The sequence below is a fragment of the Eleutherodactylus coqui genome, chromosome 2, assembly GCF_035609145.1.
Source record: "Eleutherodactylus coqui strain aEleCoq1 chromosome 2, aEleCoq1.hap1, whole genome shotgun sequence".
Taxonomy (NCBI): domain Eukaryota; kingdom Metazoa; phylum Chordata; class Amphibia; order Anura; family Eleutherodactylidae; genus Eleutherodactylus; species Eleutherodactylus coqui.
In genome coordinates, this window is record NC_089838.1 from 104688574 (window position 1) to 104712924 (window position 24351).

At 48.0% G+C, this 24351-nt stretch overlaps 1 protein-coding gene across 1 annotated transcript in view; it reads right to left on the bottom strand.

Moving 5' to 3' along the window:
* Nucleotides 1–18328, bottom strand: part of STK10 (serine/threonine kinase 10) — a 98462-nt gene extending 80134 nt beyond the window's left edge. Inside the window, exon 1 of the mRNA XM_066591285.1 lies at nucleotides 18101–18328. Within this exon, the coding sequence (XP_066447382.1) occupies nucleotides 18101–18253 (153 nt within the window). The 5' untranslated portion in view covers nucleotides 18254–18328. The remainder of the gene's footprint in view (nucleotides 1–18100) is intronic.
* Nucleotides 18329–24351: the final 6023 nt, after the last annotated feature.

Sequence of the window (24351 nt, forward strand, 5' to 3'; positions counted from 1 at the left end):
CTAAGCCGAAATCACATATGGAGAAATAATTGGTATAACTGTACAGTCCATCACAGCTACAGTGAGGCCCCACCTCCATCCCTCATTCATTTACAAAAACAGGACAGAAAACAGAAGTCTCTTGCTCTCCTTCCATTCTGTCAGATTTCATTCTTTCCATTTAAATTCAATGGGGTTTCAAAAAATAAAAAAAAAAATAAAAAAAAAAAAGCTTTTTTCTTTCAGTTTTCTTTCAATTTTTTATCCTCCAAAAGTGGAGCTGAAACCCTGAACTAAACCCCAACACAGGTATGAATTTACCCTAAGCAAATGTTCTCCTGATTGGTCCGTCACATACAGGTCCTGCAATTATACAGGATTTGTTTTTCTAAAAATTTTGCAGACATTCAACCTGGTAAATTAATTCTCTAATGCAGCTTTTCCAAACTGGGTTCTGCAGAAACAAAAGATCCAATGGGGTTTTAGTTTTTAATAGTATTTTTTTTTACTTTATTTTTTTAGTATCCCCACTAGGAGACTTTAAGATGTAATTATTTTATTAGTTGTTTAATGCACAGTAACACTGTTTAGCAGTGTATTTTGCCTATCAACATGACACTGACAAGCATCCTACTGGGCCCTGCCTCCGGAAGGTTCGGATACGGTAGCACTACTAGTCTAGGCAATACCAACCATCGGCACACAGTAATCATAGAAGGCCAATGTAAGCTAGGCACTGTTCTGTGATTGGCCAGCGCTGCTCACATGATTAGCGCTAGCCAATTACACAACACAGTGAATTGGTAGTCCTAGCACTACGAATGCACTGTGTGAAATTAGGTATTCTAAAGATGACAGAAGCACCAGGTGGTCTACAATGTATCCAGTGTCCATACAAATAATTACATTACATTGACTAAAATGCCGCTGAGGCTGGGTTCACACAGGGCAGATTTGCTGCGGTTTTGCCGCAGAAGAACTGCTTCTGCGGCAAAACCACTTCAAAGGTTCATTTGGGCTTGCGGATTTTCGTGCGGAAAAATCAGCACGCGTTTTTTTTCCGCAGCACTTTTTTACTTTTTGTCGCGTATTTGGTGCGGTTTTGGCTGCGTCCATAGAGGTCTATGGACAAAAAATAAATAAATAAAAAATAAAAATCGCTGCGGAAAAGACCAAAGAATGAACATGCTGCATCTTTTAAAACCGCAACGCAGTTGCATTTCCGCACTGCGGCTGTGCGGAAAAAATCCGTCCTGTGAGAAGAGCTTTTTGGCAAATGTCATTTGTGCTGCATTGCACTGCAAACGCAGCGGTTTTGCCGCAGTGCGGAGATGCAACGGCAATCCGTGGCAAAACCGCAGCAAATCTGCCCTGTGTGAACCCAGCCTTATAACAGCACACAAAGCAAGATGGAGAAAACAAAGTACCGCTGTGCTACAATTACATAAAGCAATGTTCACAAGGAAGACGCAACATTTCCCTAACTATGGATAATAGGAGGACTTAGGTTTGAATAAAAAGCGCACCCATCATAGTAAGTGGGGAACATTCCTCTGTACAATTGTACTCCAGTAGGACTTCATTTATACCACTTTTGCCCCATGTATGCTGTAATAAAAACGTATTTCAGTATGTGTATAGTAATTATTGGTGTCTTCTGTGCATTACACGTGTAATACCCCATTTAGACACAACGAGTATCTCTTAAAAGCAGTCTTTTGAGCAATAATCGTGTCTAAACGCGTGACCATCGTGCACGATACGTTTATCATTAACTTTAAGCTAGCTGAAGGTTAACGATGAGCCTTATAAGTGCTGCGTGCTGAGTTCTCAGCGGGATACCGCTGATACTATTGTTTCAGCTGGCATCCCGCTCGGAGAACACAGCAGGAGTATGAAGACAGCGGTCCAGCTGTGTTCTGCATACCCCGCTCGGAGCGCTCAGCTGTATACCACCAGCTAAGCGAGCTTTGTGAACACAGTAGAAATATACAGAAGACGCCGCTCCAGCTGTGTTCTGTTTTCCCCAGCTCAGCGCGCTCACCTGTATACCAGCTGAGCACTCCGTGAACACAGCAGGAGTATGCAGAAGACAGCGCTCCAGCTGTGTTCTGTATACCCTGCTCAGAGCTCTCAGCTGGATAGCAGCTGAGCGCTTCGAGAACACAACAGTGTGTAAATGCACCCAACAATTATCGCTCAAAAGCTTGCCATTGAGCGAATCTTGAGCGATAATCGTTGCGTCTAAATGTTTATATAGAGTATGTGGCACTGTCTGGTGCTGGTCTGTCCTTATTTGTAGGGCTCGAATGCAGTCTGTACAAGGGGGACATTTTTGGGGAGAGGGCATAGTCACATCTTTACCCAGCAGGTGCAATGTGAGATATAGCTCCCTTTTGATGGCATGACAAACTGTGCCCAAAGAAGTACAATGCTTGGAGTTTTAAAAAAATAAAAAATTTAAGTGACATTTTTATTATTTCGGGAACTAAATTCAATCTATCACCTTGATGCTCTTAAGTTTAAAAACGTAATCTTGTATTTGAGATGCCACACAAAGGGTACCGATTACAGCTTACTATGTGTGAGGTTTCCTTCCGTCACCATATGGAACCAGGAATTTGCAGAAGTTTTCTATGAAAGCGGAAGTTCATAATGTCATGACTCAAGACCTAGGTCTTGTCAGAAAGACCCACCTTTTGCAATACAGGAAACAGGTTGTTTTTAAGAGCTGCAAATGCAGATGTGTTTAACGATTTTATGAAGAATCCCTATGGCCTATAATATCAATATCCTTATAAATAACTGTTATTGGCCCACAAAAATGGCCCAGAACTTATTGGCGTTGGAAAAGTTTTGAGTGGACATACATGGGTGTAGTAAAAGAAATAAGAAGTATATATTGTCATAACCACTATAATAAGTGCATTCAGAGCAAAGCCCTATGGCACGCTAGAAGAAACTAGTCTTGCCGCTATGACAACTGAAACAAAGAAGGATTGTGTTAGGCCGGCTTCACACAGCCAGGTCGGATTCTTCATGCGGTATCTCGAAGAGGATTGTAGCTATGAAGTCGGCCTGCGACCCTGCGTACCTGATCGTTCTGTAATACGGATGACCGTGGCAGCTCGCCAGTCATGCGAGTACAGTTTTTTTTATACTTGCATTTCCTGCGCCATCGCCTAGCAATGACTCGTGTACCCGTTGCTCATACACCGTGGTAATTGCGCATGGGCTGCAGGTCGAACAGCCTACCTTGACTTCAATGGAGGCTGTCCGCGCAGAGTCCGCGCAGCAGCAAAATAGAATATGCTGCGATTTTTCCTCCGCTCACGGAATATACGATTTGTATCCGTGAGTCTGAGCTAAAAACGTAACATAAGACAAGTATCCAATGAGACTTCTGTGATTTTAAAAGCCAAGTTATGGCCTTACGGAGGTTTTCCAATCAGAAGGCTTTATACCCTATGGATACCGTAGCATAGGCTATAATGCATTAAGTACAGAGAACAGAACTTTAGTGCCATGCACTATGGGAAAGAGATGATTCTCTAGACCCTACTGATACATCACAAGAGCCATTTATTCTAAACCTTTCCCTGTAGTCCTTTGTGGTAGGTGTTTAGAAACACTACTGCCGCTAAACATAGTAATCAGCGTAGGGAGATCCCAGCAGATGACATCTCTTCTCAGGAGATCAGACATGTCGTAACAATTACTACCAACATGCCAAAACAGAAATACATTGAGCTAATACACAGTCCTATTGTACTTCTAGCATGTCTTAACCGCTGGAGGGGCAACTGACCCAACAGGAAAAAAATAAAAAGTTAAGCCCCTTTTTCAAGCAACTTTTCAGAATACAACACCATGAATATACACAAGCAATACTACCATTTCTGGCCATTATAAGACCTATATATGGCATTTTCACTAGTTTCCCCATCTGCAAGCTGTATATCTAGTTTCAGTTGGCTCAGCTAGTAGGTGTAAACTAGCTGCCACGCCGTATACATACACTGCATACATAGGAGAGCAGGATATCGTTTCCCGTCTATGTAGCTCACACTCATAAAAGGTCCATTTACACGGGACGAATGTCGGGCAAACGATGCCCGACACTTGTCCCTGTGTTTCCTCGCTCCCGTGCTCCTGCACAGGAGCTAGCAGAGCAGGCTGGTTCACGGAGCGGCCGGCAGGGGGGCGGGGCAGTGCAGGACATTTCTCTCCTCCTGCTCCCCGCCCCACTCCATTGAGATTACACAGCGGCTGTCCAGTACTTAACGGCCGCTGTTTAAACTGAATGAGGAACGATGAGCTTCATCATCTATCATTTATGCAGCATAAACGAGCGATTGGAGCTCATCGTTCAGTTTAAACAGCGGCCGTTAAGTACTGAACGGCTGCTGTGTAATCTCAATGGAGTGGGGCGGGGAGCAGGAGGAGAGAAATCTCCTGCACTGCCCCGCCCACCTGCTGGCCACTCAGTGAGTGAGGCAGCTCTGCTGTGTAGGAGCCGGGAAAGACAGGGACGAATGTCAGCATCGTTTGCCCGACATTCGTGCCGTTTAAAAGGACCTTAACAGCAGCATGGAGGACATTATACGGCAGCAAGGACCAGTGTAGCTGTAAAAGTAAACACTATTAGCTACAGCTACAAGTATGTTAGTCCCTAGGCTTTTCTCTCTCTCCCAGCAGCTCTTTCCTCCCTTCCTTCCCTCTCCTCTCCATAGACTTCTATGGGCAGTACGATTCATCACTCTCATCCACTTCCAATTCCCAGTCTTTTTTCTGTTACTAGAGACCAACTTCACATTACAGCAGATTATGGACAGCACCCTGGAAGGAAAAGAGCTCGCTCCGTAGTGGCTATTCAGCACAAACATATTTTAGGTGATTTGCACTTTTATTATCACAAACGCAAGTTTGTTAAATGTGCAGTAAATATATAACAAAAAACCCAGTAATGAACACCGCTTCCATGACTACAATATTGTATGAGATTCAATATAAAAAGCCTACACGCTGCAAGGAGACAATGTCCTAAAGTGTAATAAACTCTAAGTCATGCAAACATTGGAAAGCTTATTTAGGTCTAATATGGTTGGTGGCAAAAGTGAAAGGCCGTCCAGCCGGGACTCCCATTACTCATCCGCTGGAAGATTAGACGGCACAAAGGGCAGAAGATTCTTCCCTGAAATTAATCAAGTCGCTACATAGAAAGTTGTTTGCAGATTACGTGACCAGTATCAGTGTAAACACGCCAGGAGCACGGCTCGAACCCAGCAATGAGAACACTTTCTGCATGCCAAGAATAAATAGCGAACATGTCATCCGCTTATACATTAACCCAATAGGAAACAAACGGTTAACTCTGCAAACAGAGCCGAGCACACAAATACTATGTCCCCAAGAGCTGTTACAGGTCCTAGATGTGGAACCCCTGCCGAAATTAGTAACAGATTAACAACATACAATTGGGGAATGGGAGGCTACAGAGTTGGGCGGGTGGGCAGGCGGTCTATGGGTTTCAGTAGTCGGCTTTATCAACACCAACAGCAAGTCGTCAGCCTGGTGATAAGGAGGTTACATTTGGGTGTGCACAGGATGTGGCGCCGAGGCCACTCTGTTTAAGATCTTTCGGTTGCAACAACCAAGGGAGGAAAGTGCTGAGTAAACATATCAGCCGTGAAATATGCTGCAGCTACAATTCACAACGGGAAATTTACTAAATTAGCCAATGCAGCCAAATGTCATCTGTTGTATTGCTGTACTACAATTAAAATGTTTCTTTATTACTGATGATGGTACAACAATGCAAACAGCAGATAAGTCTCTGTTCACACTTACGTCACTTTCATGCTATTTTTCCTGGTAAACATGTCAATCTCCAGGCAAAGTCCAAGTCAAATTCCATACAGCAATCAACAGAAACTGCATATTTTATCACAGGCGGTGCGTCATGGCGTGCCCCACGCCTCACCCGTCACTGGAGCAGTGGGTCAGGCACCGCCATCCTATAGGTCCTGCACACCAATTGCTTGACTCCGCTTCCTCCCTGGTCTCATCCCATAGGGCGCATGCATACTTCCATCCTTCGAGGACCGATGCGTGCATCCCTATCAGATCCCCTCCAGCCACCAGCAATTTCCTGCTATATTAGGCATTCGCCCCTCATGGAGGATACCTAAGCAATTGCTTCCACCAGCTATCGTGACAAATCCCAAGCATGTGTGTATTGCATCTTGACTACTGTGTTTTCTGACCTTGGCTGCGATTATACATCACAATTGTGCTTTGCTACTGCTGGCTGGCTGGCTGCCTCGACCATCTGCCAGGACCTTGTTACCACACCCGTGTCACCGGTCCTGACCATCTGCCTGGACCTTGTTACCACACCCGTGCCACCGGTCCTGACCATCCTGCCAGGACCTTGTTACCACACCCGTGCCACCGGTCCTGACCATCCTGCCAGGACCTTGTTACCACACCCGTGCCACCGGTCCTGACCATCCTGCCAGGACCTTGTTACCACACCCGTGCCACCGGTCCTGACCATCCTGCCAGGACCTTGTTACCACACCCGTGCCACCGGTCCTGACCATCCTGCCAGGACCTTGTTACCACACCCGTGCCACCGGTCCTGACCATCCTGCCAGGACCTTGTTACCACACCCGTGCCACCGGTCCTGACCATCCTGCCAGGACCTTGTTACCACACCCGTGCCACCGGTCCTGACCATCCTGCCAGGACCTTGTTACCACACCCGTGCCACCGGTCCTGACCATCCTGCCAGGACCTTGTTACCACACCCGTGCCACCGGTCCTGACCATCCTGCCAGGACCTTGTTACCACACCCGTGCCACCGGTCCTGACCATCCTGCCAGGACCTTGTTACCACACCCGTGCCACCGGTCCTGACCATCCTGCCAGGACCTTGTTACCACACCCGTGCCACCGGTCCTGACCATCCTGCCAGGACCTTGTTACCACACCCGTGCCACCGGTCCTGACCATCCTGCCAGGACCTTGTTACCACACCCGTGCCACCGGTCCTGACCATCCTGCCAGGACCTTGTTACCACACCCGTGCCACCGGTCCTGACCATCCTGCCAGGACCTTGTTACCACACCCGTGCCACCGGTCCTGACCATCCTGCCAGGACCTTGTTACCACACCCGTGCCACCGGTCCTGACCATCCTGCCAGGACCTTGTTACCACACCCGTGCCACCGGTCCTGACCATCCTGCCAGGACCTTGTTACCACACCCGTGCCACCGGTCCTGACCATCCTGCCAGGACCTTGTTACCACACCCGTGCCACCGGTCCTGACCATCCTGCCAGGACCTTGTTACCACACCCGTGCCACCGGTCCTGACCATCCTGCCAGGACCTTGTTACCACACCCGTGCCACCGGTCCTGACCATCCTGCCAGGACCTTGTTACCACACCCGTGCCACCGGTCCTGACCATCCTGCCAGGACCTTGTTACCACACCCGTGCCACCGGTCCTGACCATCCTGCCAGGACCTTGTTACCACACCCGTGCCACCGGTCCTGACCATCCTGCCAGGACCTTGTTACCACACCCGTGCCACCGGTCCTGACCATCCTGCCAGGACCTTGTTACCACACCCGTGCCACCGGTCCTGACCATCCTGCCAGGACCTTGTTACCACACCCGTGCCACCGGTCCTGACCATCCTGCCAGGACCTTGTTACCACACCCGTGCCACCGGTCCTGACCATCCTGCCAGGACCTTGTTACCACACCCGTGCCACCGGTCCTGACCATCCTGCCAGGACCTTGTTACCACACCCGTGCCACCGGTCCTGACCATCCTGCCAGGACCTTGTTACCACACCCGTGCCACCGGTCCTGACCATCCTGCCAGGACCTTGTTACCACACCCGTGCCACCGGTCCTGACCATCCTGCCAGGACCTTGTTACCACACCCGTGCCACCGGTCCTGACCATCCTGCCAGGACCTTGTTACCACACCCGTGCCACCGGTCCTGACCATCCTGCCAGGACCTTGTTACCACACCCGTGCCACCGGTCCTGACCATCCTGCCAGGACCTTGTTACCACACCCGTGCCACCGGTCCTGACCATCCTGCCAGGACCTTGTTACCACACCCGTGCCACCGGTCCTGACCATCCTGCCAGGACCTTGTTACCACACCCGTGCCACCGGTCCTGACCATCCTGCCAGGACCTTGTTACCACACCCGTGCCACCGGTCCTGACCATCCTGCCAGGACCTTGTTACCACACCCGTGCCACCGGTCCTGACCATCCTGCCAGGACCTTGTTACCACACCCGTGCCACCGGTCCTGACCATCCTGCCAGGACCTTGTTACCACACCCGTGCCACCGGTCCTGACCATCCTGCCAGGACCTTGTTACCACACCCGTGCCACCGGTCCTGACCATCCTGCCAGGACCTTGTTACCACACCCGTGCCACCGGTCCTGACCATCCTGCCAGGACCTTGTTACCACACCCGTGCCACCGGTCCTGACCATCCTGCCAGGACCTTGTTACCACACCCGTGCCACCGGTCCTGACCATCCTGCCAGGACCTTGTTACCACACCCGTGCCACCGGTCCTGACCATCCTGCCAGGACCTTGTTACCACACCCGTGCCACCGGTCCTGACCATCCTGCCAGGACCTTGTTACCACACCCGTGCCACCGGTCCTGACCATCCTGCCAGGACCTTGTTACCACACCCGTGCCACCGGTCCTGACCATCCTGCCAGGACCTTGTTACCACACCCGTGCCACCGGTCCTGACCATCCTGCCAGGACCTTGTTACCACACCCGTGCCACCGGTCCTGACCATCTGCCAGGACCTTGTTACCACATCCGTGTCATCGGTCCTGACCATCTGCCAGGACCTTGTTACCACATCCGTGTCATCGGTCCTGACCATCTGCCAGGACCTTGTTACCACATCCGTGTCATCGGTCCTGACCATCTGCCAGGACCTTGTTACCACATCCGTGTCATCGGTCCTGACCATCTGCCAGGACCTTGTTACCACACCTGTGTCACCGGTCCTGACCATCAGCCAGGACCTTGTTACCACACCTGTGTCACCGGTCCTGACCATCTGCCAGGACCTTGTTACCACACCTGTGTCACCGGTCCTGACCATCTGCCAGGACCTTGTTACCACACCTGTCTCACTGGTCCTGACCATCCTGCCAGGACCTTGTTACCACACCTGTCTCACTGGTCCTGACCATCTGCCAGGACCTTGTTACCACACCTGTCTCACCGGTCCTGACCATCTGCCAGGACCTTGTTACCACACCTGTCACCGGTCCTGACCATCTGCCAGGACCTTGTTACCACACCTGTCTCACCGGTCCTGACCATCTGCCAGGACCTTGTTACCACACCCGTGCCACCAGTCCTGACCATCTGCCTGGACCTTGTTACCACACATGTGTCGCCGGTTCTGACCTTTGCCTGTCTGCTCACTCCAGTTCAGACCATACTGCACTTTGACCCAGTACAGCGTCTGCAGTTATACTTCCGATACGAGTAATGGCTTGGGGATCCAACAGCAGGGAGTGAATCCTGCTTAGAGGGGTCAAGAGTGAAAACTGGGGTACCCAAAGGCTGCTGCCCCAGATAGCCCAAAGCCAAACCAGTGTGCAGATTTATGAAATTGTCTAAAAGAAAAACTCTGCGTTGCCCCTACCAACCAATCAGAGGTCAGCTTTCATTTTACCAGAGCAGAATACAAAACGAAAGCTGCACTGCGATAGGTTGCTACAGGCAACCAATAGAGTATTTCTTTTTGACAGGGTACCTAGTTCTCCCCTGAGGTGCTCTAAAGGGTAATGGTGCAGAACAAATCATGTCCACGGGCGGGTCGGATTCAGCATGCGGGAGCCCACAGCAGAATCCGACCCTGCCCATGGCCAGTGCTTACCTGTCCGGGTCTTCACAGCTGATGTGTGCAGAAGCGCTGGCCAGGAGATATTTTTTTTAAATCTCCCGCTTTCCCGCGGAATCCGCGGCCCGTGCTTTACATATAGATGGCATTTTGCAAACCCCATCAACTTCTACTGTACCGCAACATCGCTGAGCAGAATCTGCTGCATCTTCACCTGGCCCAATTCCCCTATTACCTCCCTGCTTATTACCACATTGAGATCACTCATTAAAAGGGAGCAAGAAGGCGGTGGACACGCTTTAATACCTCTGGAGACTCCGAGTGTAGGGGTGCAAACATTTAATATTAGGGCTTCTTGTGTTAAAGCGAGGCGTCATTAATCTGCAGTTCCGGACTGTCCTCTATGTTGGGGATGGGGAGTAGGAGTCCGATGTAGTCATTAGATTTACTGGTTATTCCTGTCCTGTGTCACCCGCTATCTGTGACTGATGGTTTCTCTCCATCAGCTCTAGAAGGACAAATCGGTCAATCAGCACCAGGGGGTGGTGTGAGGGAGGAATAAGCAATGCATCCCATGACTCCGCAGATGTCTCCACCTCCAGTTTGCGTGTAAAGAGGCTTTGTATCAAACTGTAAACATGGTAGCCTGAGGCGGGGCGCACATGACTGCACGGTAATACACTGCGTAAAGAAAGCGGGATGCTTTATCGGCGTAGAAAACTGTGTATCCCTGCATATTGTCCCGCTTGCACACGTATGCCTGCGCATCAACAGTCGGCTGTACGCACACAATCATGCACGTTTTTTTTTTTTTATAAACTTCCTTTTTGTGTTTTCTAGCATCAGATGTAAAAAAAAAAAAAACACCATAAACACGTAATGTTACTGCTAAAGTACTGCGTCATGAACACACCCAGAGAAAACCCTAGGGCTGTATGTGCAGAGGGACTCCTGCTCACGGGCGGATAATTGCTGAGAAATCCATGGCAGGTGTCCGCACGGACATCATTCTTGCGGTTTACGCAAGCAGAGGGGAAAAAAATTAAAAAAAATAAAATTACAGCATGCTCCATTTTTGATGTCAATGAAAGCGGTCCGAGCTGTAGTCAATTCTGCAAGTGACATTGCGGAAAGGTCGCAGATGCCGCATCATCGCTAGGCGATGACACAGGAAAAGCAGTTTAACTTTAAAAATCTGTAATGCACGTGTCCGACGACCATCCGCACGCCAAGAGGGAAACGAAAAAGATAGTACATGAATGGACTCCACTGCTCTCAGAGCCGGTTCCGCATGTGGAACCTGGCTCTGCCATGTGCAGTAACACCAATACGTGGCAAAATAGAACATGCTGCGGGTTTTTTTATGCACGTACTATACGCAATAACTATACACAAGTGTGAATGGATCAACGACAATCAATGCACTTTCATTGACTCCATTCACCGCGTTCATGTGAGCCTGGCCTTAGGCATAATGTCCACAGGCAGGTTTGATTTGAGGAACACCTGTGCAGGAGATTCACAAATCAAGCCGTCCGTAGAGAAACCGGAGCGTCCGCAAATGGATTAAACACATGCGGATTTGATTTGTGGACCTTTTGGTCCAGAAAACTAATCGCGGCATGCTCCATTTTCCTGCAGATCCTGCAGGAATGGCTTCCATTGAAGTCAATGGAAGCCGTCCAATCTGTGGCACACCCGCAGCTGACACTGTGGATGTGCCACGGATCCACGAGAAAGCAGGATAATGAGGTGCAGCAAAAGAATTATAATTATGATAACATTGTTCTTCCTCTTTACAAGTCACTGGTCAGACCACTCATGGAATATTGTGGACAGTTTCGGGTACCAGTACTCAAGAAGGAATAAATGGAATGGGTGGACTACAATACCCAGAGGGGTTATCAAAACTGGGGTTATCTAGTTTTGAAAAAAAGATGGATGAGGGGCGACCTAATAACTATATCCAGGGACAATACAGAGATCTCTCCCACGATGTATTTATATCCAGGGCTGTGACTGCAACAAGGCGGCATCCTCTACGTCTAGAGGAAAGAAGGTTTCTATACCAACATAAAAGGGGGTTCTTTACTGTAAGAGCAGCGAGACTATGGAACTCTCTGCCTGAGGACGTGGTGATGGTGAACTCACTGAAAGAGCTTAAGAGGGGCCTGGACGCCTTTCTTGAGCATTATAATATTACATGTTATAGTCACTTCAGAACGGTCGGTAATCCGGGGATTATTCTGATTGCCAGATTAGTACAGAGTAGGAATTTTTTCCCTAAAATGAAAAAAAGTTGGCTTCTACTTCATTTGGTTTTTTTGCCTTCCTCTGGATTAACATTGCAGAATAAGAGGCTTCATTGGATGGACATATAATATATAAGGCTGCAAACAGACCTATGTTACTATGTTTTAGGGGGTCATAAATCTCCATGCACAGAATCATGGATTCCTATTTGTACTATCTCCAAGACAGTTCTGACCCACAGCTGCTACCTTTATTACACTTCTCCTTATCTTATGGGAAACACCCTCCACAAGGGAGTTAACATACAGGGTGCTGCCACCACGTGCCATCTGACTTCATAGCTAGGTATTGATAAGCAGCGCCACAGAAGGGTGTTAATAGATGGCAAGACGTATTCTACAAGCAGCCTGCAATGCCCTGTTAAAAAAAAAAACTACTGTATTGAGGGAAAACAAAAAAATACAGAAAAACAAAGCCTTGAACACAGAACAGCTGGCATGCTTCGCACATATGATATTAGTATGTGGTTGGCAATACTACAAGGCACAGAACTACTATAAACTTATGAGAAAAAAGCTGGAAAAATCATAAAGTCATACCAGCTTACAATTAATCTCAGCTATGGGAGCATCAACTGGTTTCATAGAAGTGGTAGGGCCATGAAGCTTGAAAGTTTTTGCATCGGTCTTTACTTGTTGTGACCCTCCAGTTTCTAGACAAGATTCTGTCCCGGGGAGTAGTGGGTGGATGGGTTATATTACCTGCACTTAACATTCTCCTCCATCCCTCTGTTGCGCCAGTTCCCATCCCATTTGTAGATAGCCAAAACAGCCGCCATCTTTAGACTGCTCAATAACCCATAGCATACCGATAGTGTTAGATTACCAATAGACTATATACCTGCTCTGGGATTGGCCAGCCCCGCTCATGTGATCAGTGTTCTGAGCTGAACAGTCCAATGGCCGGTCCTATCATTGATTGACAGCTATGTGTATAACTGTACATACAGGGGTAGCTGTCAATCACTGATAGCCCCACCCACTGGACTATTCACAAGTTTTAAGGCCACTTTCCCCATAAAACTATTTACAATCTGCTCTGCTCCTCTACAACAGGATGCCTGCAGTTTGGCAGGATGATCCAGCTGACAGACTCCCTATAAGCAAATTATTCATCTTTATTGAATACAAATCATTGTAATAGCTCTCAACACTAAAAACAATACCTTTATTATACTCCAAATTACCCACAATAAATATCACAAATACATAAATATATAAAAACAATATTGCTACAAGATTGCCAGGGGCCAACAGGGCGCATACATAATAAATCAGGCCATCACAACACAGCCAGCCAATCATATAGAACGTGGAGTCCCAGCAAATACAGATGAAATTCCACGAGGAACGGGCAGGCGGCGAGGATGTAAAATAATATCCCTATACCACAAACCATACAAGCCCCTACCTGCGGGGTGTGCACCCTGACAAGGGCGTTCCCACTCCATGGCAGCTGTCACCTACACAAACAACCACATCCAGACATTTCTCCCACACATGCTCGTTGGGATCTCCATAGGACTGTTGCAGTGGTAGTTCTGGTTTATGTCTCTGCTGTTGTATCCATTTTGAAGTGATTTGTTTCTGTTTTATTAATTGTGTATTCAATATTTAAAAAGTGTTTTATCCCGCCGCGGGGAAGCGGCAGGGGGGGGGGGGTAGAGATGACAGGTCTCTAACTGTGGAGAATTGCGGCATGCTACGATTTAAATCCCACAAGCGCTATGATTCTCCGATCGCGGATGCCGCTGCTGCGCTTTCCATAGGACCACTATGGAAAGCTTCACACAGCGTGATCGCCCGTGGACAGGTAGTCGTAGGCGAGAAAGCAGCTGTTTGTCGTAATAATTTCCGTTAGCCATTAAAAGGTATCAACAACTGCTGAATCTCCCTTCTTATTTCTTTTCTACTTATTGGCTATCATGACAAATATTCTTTTCTTTTAAAGGGGTTGTCTGGGAACTTTACCATTGATGACCTATCTGGAGGTTAGTTGATCAGAACGGATTTCTCACTCAAGTTCTCCACCAATCAGCTGCTTTCTATGCCAGCTGTCAGTGGGGACAGCGCTGGAAGCAGATAGTGCTGTCTGTAGTGCAGTAGCCTCGATTGGTACTGCAGGCACAGCTCATTAAATTCAATACCAGCTGTGCCTGCAGTACCAACCCAGGTCACTGCAATGTAAACAGCGCTATCTGCTTCCAGAGCTGTCCACACTAGAGACGGCCTGGTGAATAACCGATTGGTGGGAATCCCAAGTGGCAAACCCCCACCAATTAACTATTGATGACTTATCCTGAGGTTAGGTCACCAGTATTATAATTCTCAGATAACCCCTATAATACATTAATATAATAGATTTACATAAAAAGGGGAACAAAGTGATACATGGTCATGTTAACTTTTTGCTGATGTCACAAGGGGGATCCTGAGTGGGGGATCCTATTTGAGACATCTATATATCCTAAAAGAACACATGGGCAACTTTCTAGGAAAGCTGGGTTACACACAGGGGAGATGTAACTTGGCCTGGATTACTTAGGGTGGTTTCGCATCTGTGCCGAGGTTCTGCTTTCCTGCTCTGTTTGGGAAGCAGAAAAGGGGAATCCCTGCGACAGAACAGCTCAGTCTCTGGACGGAACAGAGTAGCGCTGGATGGATTCCATTGACTATAATAAAGGACGCCCGCTTTACAGAAGAAAAAGCTGAACATGAAGCGCTTTTTCTTCTGGAACTTTGAACCGGATCTCTGATGGAACCTCTGAGTGAAAGTTCCAACGCAGCTGTGAAACCGGACTAACAGTGATAGATCCTCTCTAAATTGGACATCAAGACGAAGCATTTTTCCCCACGATGGGGCTCCCCAGGTACCCTTGGATGAGAATTAGTAGAGAAGAACCCTCCAAGTAAGAAGTAGAAAGTATCGCCCATAATATGTTGGAAAGAGTTCTGGTATGTCTCATTGAACAGCGAGATCCCCATTTAATCACCAACTATTCCAGATGGTTATGTATTCCAGAGATCCACATACGACATGACGTAAATCTTATTTTTCTAGACAAGCTAACCAGACAATATATATGCAGAGGGGGGAGGACAGAAGGCTGCGCGCGCAGCTATGCAGGCAGACAATTGGCTTAGGAAACCCCACCGCTATCTGGCAGTTCAGCTGAGAAATCATTGTAGTTTAGGAGACTTGGAGAAAGAGGGGTGATAAAAGTTACATAGAGGGGAACCATTTAGCAGTAAAACACAAGTCCAGGCTTTATAATTGCATTGGGGCATATTCATCTACGGAACTGCACTAGGGGCAACAATAGTGATTACAGAAAAACTGATCAAGTCCCAAACTCTTTCTGACGCTGGTGTGGAAATGGGTATAATCCGGCATAGCTCAGTAGGTGGGGGATATTGAGAAATACAGCGCACGCCGCACCAAAAAGGTACACCGCAAGATAAGTTGGAACGGGCACGTGACCAAGGTGACGCAACGATCCTAGATCATTCACCCGGCATTCACTTACACCAAACAACTGGGTAGTTTCGATAGTTCGCTGGATCATAACCGCACCTCAAGTCCAACTTCTGCCACTGCTTTCTATTCAGGAAATCGTTAGACCGTCTGTTTACACAAACAGGATTTGTAACAAATTATGATTTTTGGGTCCACATGAGAAGATCCAAATAGTTACAATCTTACAAACCAGTCGATGTAGTGATCACACGCATGATAATTGTGCCGTGTAAACGGCCCTTATAGCTCACCAGTATTAGTACATTCGCTGCCTCCGAAAGTGAAAGTACAGCAGAGCACCGCGGTTTAAGTCGCCACACTCATGTGTTGGTGTTTGTAGTGCGTTATAAATAGAGATGAGCGAGTATACTCGCTAAGGGCAATTGCTCGAGCAAGCATTGCCCTTAGCGAGTACTTGTCCGCTCGGGACAAAAGGTTCAGGTGGCGGCACGGGGAAGCGGTGAGTAGCGGCATGACACGTATGCCTGCAGCCCGTACGCAATGTCATTATGTATGGGCTGTGGGTATATACGCAACAATAGAGAACAATGGGCTGTATTTTACGTGTATACATGGCAAAATAGAATATGCTGCGTTCTATTTTGCACTAGTTGATTCCGCAATTCCGACACTAATGTAAGCAGAACTGCGTAAGGCAATGTGATTAAATAAGCTACCGCATATTACATGGGCTTACAGAGCCTGCGTAATAAACAATTCCCATATGGTTGTGTGAGCTCATCTCGCAACGCACAGAAATCGTGCGCGAAACCCACCCCAACAATAAAGGTGATGCAGCCGTAAGCCAGTGCTGCAGCCCTCCATCCTCAGGATCAGGATATATTCAGTAAGGCCTAATGCCCACGGCCGTGACGGGCTCCGCAAGCGGAATACTGCAGCGGAGCCCATCACGACACCCCCCAACCCAGAGACCCCACACTTTCCTCCGGATCCGCGCGCCCGACGTCCCGCATGACGCTCTGGCGAGCATGCGCAGTAGAGCGCATGACGCGCCGGCCACGTCACATGACATGCCCACTGCATCATATGATGCGGCCGGCGGTAGGCGGGGAAGCGTTTTCATGCTATCTTCTGCCATGCTACACAGCGGAAGACAGCATGACGGACGGCTTCCATTGACTGCAATGGAAGCTGTCCGCGGCAAATAGAACATGCTGCGGGTGAGTACGGAAGAATTCACGGGGCGGAATTCCACGGTGGAATTCCGCACCATGAGCATTGCGCTATTAGGTTCAATAGAACCTAATAGCCGCGGGGCAACGCCGCGGATTTTCACCGTGTGATACGCAACAGAAATCCACCCATGGGAATTAGCCCTAAGGCTGCCTTCACATTCGGAGGTTCCGTCGCAGATACAGCACAAGATACCGGAAGAAATGGCGCCACATGCAGAGCCTTTTCTTGCAGCAAAATGCCAGGAAACTGAACAGACCCCATTATAGTCATTGGGGGTCCATTCGGCGCTATCATAAGACCGGCCCATTCAGCCTGGGGATTCCCCTCACCCTCTTCCAGAACGGAGCAGGAAATAGGAACCCCCGAGCGAGGAGGTCGCAGCGTAACACAGTGAGGAAATGAATGCTTGCTGCCCCCGCAATCACCGTACGGCAGCCCGACAAGTAAGGGCGCACTAACACGTACCATGTCTGCGGATCACATGCGCCTTTCTTTTTTTTTTTTTTTTACGCGCATATATAACATGTGCACTTACTGCCTAATTTAAGCACCCCTAGCCTAGAACGTACGTAATACAACATACCGGGTTTTTTTTACGTACGTGAGAAACACAGATCCGAACTGCCCAATGTAACTCAATGGGCTCTTAGCGCTGCATTGTACAGAAAAATCACATCTGTGCCAGTCCTATCATCACCCACTACTGCGCCCACCAGACCCCTAATAAGTAAGACTGGGCACACAGACGTACGAGACCCAGGTACCACTCATATCCACACGGGCAGCCCGCTTGGCTCCAGCGCCAAGTTCCAGATGGATAACTGGCGCTGCGTTATCGGACACGTTTAGTTCCAATGACGCGCAGATTACCTAATGCTGAGATATCAGCCACATTCCAGCACGAAGAGTCAGAAATAGCCTTAAACTACAGGTGAGTAATGTGCCGGACTGCAGGGCTGAGCCGGACTACAGGACGGTGCCGGCCCCACCTGAGATCACCAGATACCATTAAAGGGCTCCTCCACATTCTGTCTACACTATAACGAGGCATCCCATCCGCAGGAGACCCGTCTGATCGCGGAGGTTCCTGAAGCTTCTCATGTGTGCTGTCTAGTGGCCGCCGGACTAGAGGAACGTGCTGCCGGCAGGTGCGCCACCTGTGCCCGCTCACCTTGTACACCTTCCCGAAGGCTCCGTCCCCCAGCTCCCCGACTATCTCCCACACGGTGTTGGGGTCCACGTCCCTGCGGACATGCTCATACTCCCGCAGCCTTCTCTTGTCGCCGGTGAAGCGCAGGATACGGCGGAAGTTAGCGAAAGCCATGGCGGTGACGGCGTCCCGGGAGGTGCGGGTCACAGCCCGCTGTCAGCGCCGGCCGCTGCCCAACTGCTGGAGCACAGCGCTAACCCTGAGAACCGAGCACAACACTAGCTCCTCCCACAGGAACGCCCCGGGGCGGGGCTCTAGCCACACGCGGCGCTCAACCTGTGGTAGGCGTGTCCGCCGTGTGAGCCTATATAAAAAGGACCCGCTGGAGGTGAGCAGTGACGGAGGGGCTGCGGTGTAGTGGTGGCAGGGGGAAACTAACTGCTCATCCATCAGAATGGTGTGTGCTTCGGCCAGCACTAGGGGACAGGCACACGGCGGTCAAAAAGTTGTCAGATGCAACTCGGATCGCACAGGAGTCTGACAGCTACCTGTTTCCCTGAAAATAAGACAGTGTCTTATATTAATTTTTGCTCCAATAGATTGTACTTTTTTACATGTCCAGCTGCCTGGACACTATTTATATTGTCCTTTTTTATTAACTGTAAATAGGGCTCAATTTTGAAGTAGGGCTTATACTTCAAGCATCCTCAAAAATGCTGAAAAAGCATTCTGCATCCTGAAAAATCCTGCTATGTCTTATTTTCAGGGAAACAGGGGGTATGTGCTGACCACCTCACATTGACACTGGCTATTCTTGTCTGAAAACCGGATAAAAATGGGACATGCTGCGATTGTATTAATTGTATTGTTCTTCCCTCGGACCACAGGTACAGTCACATGTATATGCCCACGTAGCGCCATGCACTGAATTAGACCCGTGCTTTTCAATGCAGTGATTTCCATGCGCAGCAACCATGTGCATGTTTTACGTATTATTCTGCGAGTCCGCAGAAATCTCCCTTATCATTTCTGATGGGTGTAAGAAAAAATGTCATCGCACTTCTCGCAGATCACAATGCCATCACCATGACATTGCAATATTACAATCATGATAGCGGTCTGATATCACGCTCACCTGTGTGAATGCCCCCTTAGGGCGGTTTCAGGTGAACGTGGTTTTCTCCCGTTATGGGACCATGATTATCACGGCTGCGTAGGACAAAACGAAACCAATGGTTTCGCTTTCACTAGCAGGATTCTCGCCCGTTAATACAATGGCTGGGAAAATATACGACATGCTCCGCACATGCTGAAGAATACAGGAAAGATCGGGCAGACACTATCTTCCCGCAGCTTTTTTTCACCCCCCTGCGCTATGGCACAGAGTTTAAACGGCCAAAGAAAAACCTTGCTCTGGCGCAACTATACTTCATAGCAGCGAGCTAAAACCGCCCTTAGCGCAGGAAGGAAGGGGGGAGCACACGTGCACACACCCATTGAAATGTAAAAGCGAACCTAAAAAAAAATCCTAGCGTGCCCTATTTGTCAGACAAAACTGGTAGATGTCAGTGTGAGGTGCCCGCACGTTGGGCAGGATGTCAGTGTGAGGTGCCCGCACGTTGGGCAGGATGTCTGGATGAGACGCCCGTACGTTGGGCAGGATGTCAGTGTGAGGTGCCCGCACGTTGGGCAGGATGTCAGTGTGAGGTGCCCGCACGTTGGGCAGGATGTCAGTGTGAGGTGCCCGCACGTTGGGCAGGATGTCAGTGTGAGGTGCCCGCACGTTGGGCAGGATATCTGGGTGAGGTGCCCGTACGTTGGGCAGGATGTCAGTATGAGTTGCCCGTACATTGGGCAGGATGTCTGTGAGTTGCCCGCACGTTGGGCAGGATGTCAGTGTGAGGTGCCCGCACGTTGGGCAGGATGTCAGGGTGAGGTGCCCATACGTTGGGCAGGATGTCAGTGTGAGGTGCCCGTACATTGGGCAGGATGTCTGGATGCTGTCCGATGCGAGTTCTGCGAAGAATATCAGGCACAAGCTTAAATTCCTCCATGTGCAAGAAGGCTAGGGATTTGTTCACACGGCAGAATCTAAATTCTGCCTCCAGAAACCGGGTCGAAATCTGTGGCTTTTTGCTGCAGTTTTTGGCGCAGATCTGCGCAAGGATTGTGCCCTGTCATTTGGCGAAATCCGTATGTGGAGTTTTCATGTGGAAACTTGCATCTCTAAATCATGAAGTGACATGTCGTTTCTTGATGCAGAAGCGCTCATTTCTGCGTTGGTATTCCGCGAATGGACTTTGCCCACTGACAGGGCACAATTAGCATGCAGCTCCACGCCAAATTTTTACTTGTTTTTTTTTTAAGGCAGACTTCACAGTGGACAATTTCACGGCCTGAAGACGCATTCTACAGTGTTTTTTTTTTACGCACTTGTCATTCTGATGGGTGATGAGGTGTATTAAAAAGCGCAAAAACTGGAGCGCAGATGTGCGAGGCCCCATTAAAATCAAAACGCCACAAGTGTGATAATAGCACGTGACTTCTGTGCAGTTGTGAGCCGCACTGAAATAGCGCAGTGAAATAACCCTTTATTTTTAATTAGTTAATTTACATGAGTCATTTTTATTTATTCTCTCACTTGCACCCATGGTGCATGATAAAAAGAAATTACAGCCTGTCCTATTTTTGGGAGATTTCAGTGCAAGAATCGCCCATTCACTTCTGTGGGAGCATTACCTTTGAGGTGCTGTCAGCTCCCCACGTGTCTTCCATGAAGCAACGGCAGATTTGCTTAAAGTCTTCTGTCATCGCTTCCTGCATTGGAAGTTCAAATTCCCCGCCTCCAGGAAGCGCTGGCTGTGATTGGTTCTCAAGTGCCGCCGATCAGCCAATCAGAGCCAGCTCTCAATGAACCAATCACAGCCATTCAATGTGTGGAATTTGAAACTTTGACCAGGAAGTGCTGAGAGAAAACTACAAACAAGTGTCGGGGAGCTGCAGAGAAGATGCGGCGGAGTGAACAGCGGCTGTTAGGTGATGTTTTTTTCTGCAGCTAGGGCTTATTTTAGGGCTTTTACTGTAGTTGCATCGTACCGCACAGAAAAATGGCGTTTTCATGCAATGTGATGCAACAGAAAGGCTCCATAGGGAAACATGGGTTACAAAACCTCGCAAATCGGGGTAATATTTAGCAACCCACGATTTTTTCCCATCGCTAATGTGAAGGAACCCATAGGAATGCATTGGCTTCACATACATGCGATTTGTAGCACTGTTGCATCGCAAAAAAAAAGCACGCAATTTTGTCTCCTGTGAGAAACCAGCCTAAAGGGTGCAGATATGTATAAGAGCGTCACTCCAGGGAGTAAGATTATTTACTGTTGTCCATGTAAAAAATGTATCTTTATGATTTTCTCTAGAAAGACAATGTCTCCTTTTTTCAGCCGTGTTCACATCTGCACTTGAGCGGCTCTGTCCAGGGACAAATATGCCCAAACATGCCAGGTGAAATAGTACAGCATGCAGCACTATTTTGCTCGGGAAATTACCGGACACCATAGCAGAGGTCATCCGGACTCCAATACTGTCAATGGGATCAGTTTGGCGCCATTTAATTTCATTATAGGACTTATGCATTCAGGCAGGCATCCCATTTTCCCTCTCCCATGACAGGCACATAAATGAAAACCTGAATGGAGGCCTTAAAGGGTGCTATCACATGGGCGGAGTTATCCCGCATCAACACTGCAGAATGCGGACATTTTCATTCTGCATCAAAATTTGCATGTTGTCAATGAAAAAATAAAGTTAAGATTTTTTGGAAACCAGTGAAGAAGAAGCAAAAACGAAAAAAAAAAAATGCTGCAAGTGGATTGGTGGCAGAGGACAAGCTGCAGGGGGTTGGGCTGGAACAAAACTTTAGCTCTATACTAACAATTTCTGTATTACAACTTTTTAGAATTGTTCAGTTTTCAAAAGTCACATTTTTTATGTTGAAACATAACAATGTAGTTAATGAAATAGACAGATCTTGTTATTTTGTATAGCGCCAACTAATTCCGCAGCACTTTCAGGTAATTTATTTCTTACCCCCCACCAAGTAGGGTACTCATTTTACCGACCTCGGAAGGATAGAAGGCTGAGTCAACCTTGAGCCAGCTACCTGAACCAGGCAGGGATTGAACTTGCAACCTTCAGATCGTGAGTGAGAGCTTTCACTCTGCGCCACACGGGAAAGATAAATAAGAGAGAAAAAAGGCCATTGAAAATGGGTTTGATTTTGCCAGAAAGAACATTTTGTTGTCATTAGACAGACCAATGGCATAATTAATTTAAAATCACAGGGCTGGTATGCCCATGTGACTCTGCCGCAGCAGTAAGACATGTTATTAGAGCACAAGCGAATCTTTGAGTAATAGAATAAGGAAATTTATTGACAAGACTGACGTGCATGGGGAAATAACAGGTGTGTCTGCGGGCAGAATAATGTTAGTGGGAAAACTCACTTTGGCACACTATATATACAAAATACCACAGTTTACATGTAAATCTCTGAATTTTATGTTACTTATCTCATATTGTTTTTGGAAGGGTTTGACTTGTAAAGTCAACCCCTATCCATTTGCCCCATTAGGGCCAATAAGCATCATAGAGGGGGGTCATCTGCTTGGTAGCCCCTTTATGAGACAAAGTGGAGGGCCATTGTGTAAGAACAGCTCTCATTTTGGCGGACTCAAACATTTCATCTAGCTGTTCACATTCCATCTGCAAGGGGAAATGCCTGGCTGGAGGCAATTATCCCTGGCAAACTCAGCAGATTGCTGGGATGTCCCCCCCCCCCCCCCCCCCCCAGAGATCAGGAAACCAAACTCCTGCCATAGCTCCATTCTATAGGGAAAGTTCTTAAATAAGATAACCATTTACAGGCAATTTGTCCAGGCTTGAAAATGCCATCTGAAAAGCGGGCAGCATATTGTAGAGCAGGAGGAGCTGAGCAGATTGATATATAGTTTTATGGGGAAAGATTCAGTATAACTTGTGTTTTATTCATTTATAGATCTCTGCTCACTCTTAGCTGAACAGTCCAATGGGTGGTCCTAGCTGGCAGTCACTGATAGCTCCGCCCATTGGACTGTTCAGCTCAGAATGTGCAGAGATATAAATCAATAAAACTGAAGTTATACTAAATCTTTCCCCATAAAACTATATATCAATCTGCTCAGCTCCTCCTGCTCTACAATATGATGCCTGCTTTTCAGGAATATTGTACTCTTATTCACAGTCAGAGGCTGAACCCCTTCAGAAATAGTCCTGCTCTCAGCTGAGGACTGTTATATCCAGTCTATACAATGTTTTGTGTGCTAGAGACACTCATTGTAAAAAAAAATTCAAGCCCCTAGAAGTTGTCGGAATGGAATGAAACTGTCATATCTGTCTCCTGAGATCTGTTATACTACAGATTTACTGGAGCTTTCCTGCTCAGGTGTGGGGGATTGTGCTGGCTGTGTGTGTGTGTCTCCAGTCAGCCAATCACTCCAGGTCAGTACACATAAGAGCGGTCTTCCCAGGTGTGGGTGTGTTCAGCTTTCTCTGTTCTCATTTCTCTCTCTGTGTTGTGTGAACAGGTTCTATGTGTGGTGACTGCAAGAATGGTTTGTGTTTTGGGTTTTGTTTGGTTATGTCGCTGGACTCATGGTTAGTGTAGGGACTAGTGGTATGGCCAGGAGCCATGAAGTGGCCCACTAGCTTCCATACTTTGGCCAAAATGTCAACAAATACCTGGCATTTATAGTATTGACATCTCCTACTACTGTTTGCGTATTGGCTGCTGTAATGTGTGATTATGGCTTTGTGTGTCTTCTTATCCTGTTCAGTTGTCCCTGTCGATGGTGGCATGTGTATGCGTCCTAGCCTGGGTGCATGAGTTTCTAGGGGCAGCAAGGGCGCACATCCGAAGACCATTGGGCCGCCCCCTATTGGGGCTATGTCCCCGCTCATGTAGGTCCTTGTTCATCTTCCCTTGTAGAAGATAGGGAGAGGTGTTAATTGGTGGTTGTTTCACCTGGTGTTCCCTATCTGGGTAACATTCATGTGGACCCAGTGCTTACGGGCCCACATGAACGTAACAGAAACTTTCTCTGTGTGATTGTTACGTTGATATAAGTAAGTGATTACAATATCAGAGCAAAGGGATAATTTTTTGCAGAAAACTGACCATTTAAATGGCGGCTCTAGTACCCTGTTGTACCACCTCTAGCTTGGATACAAGA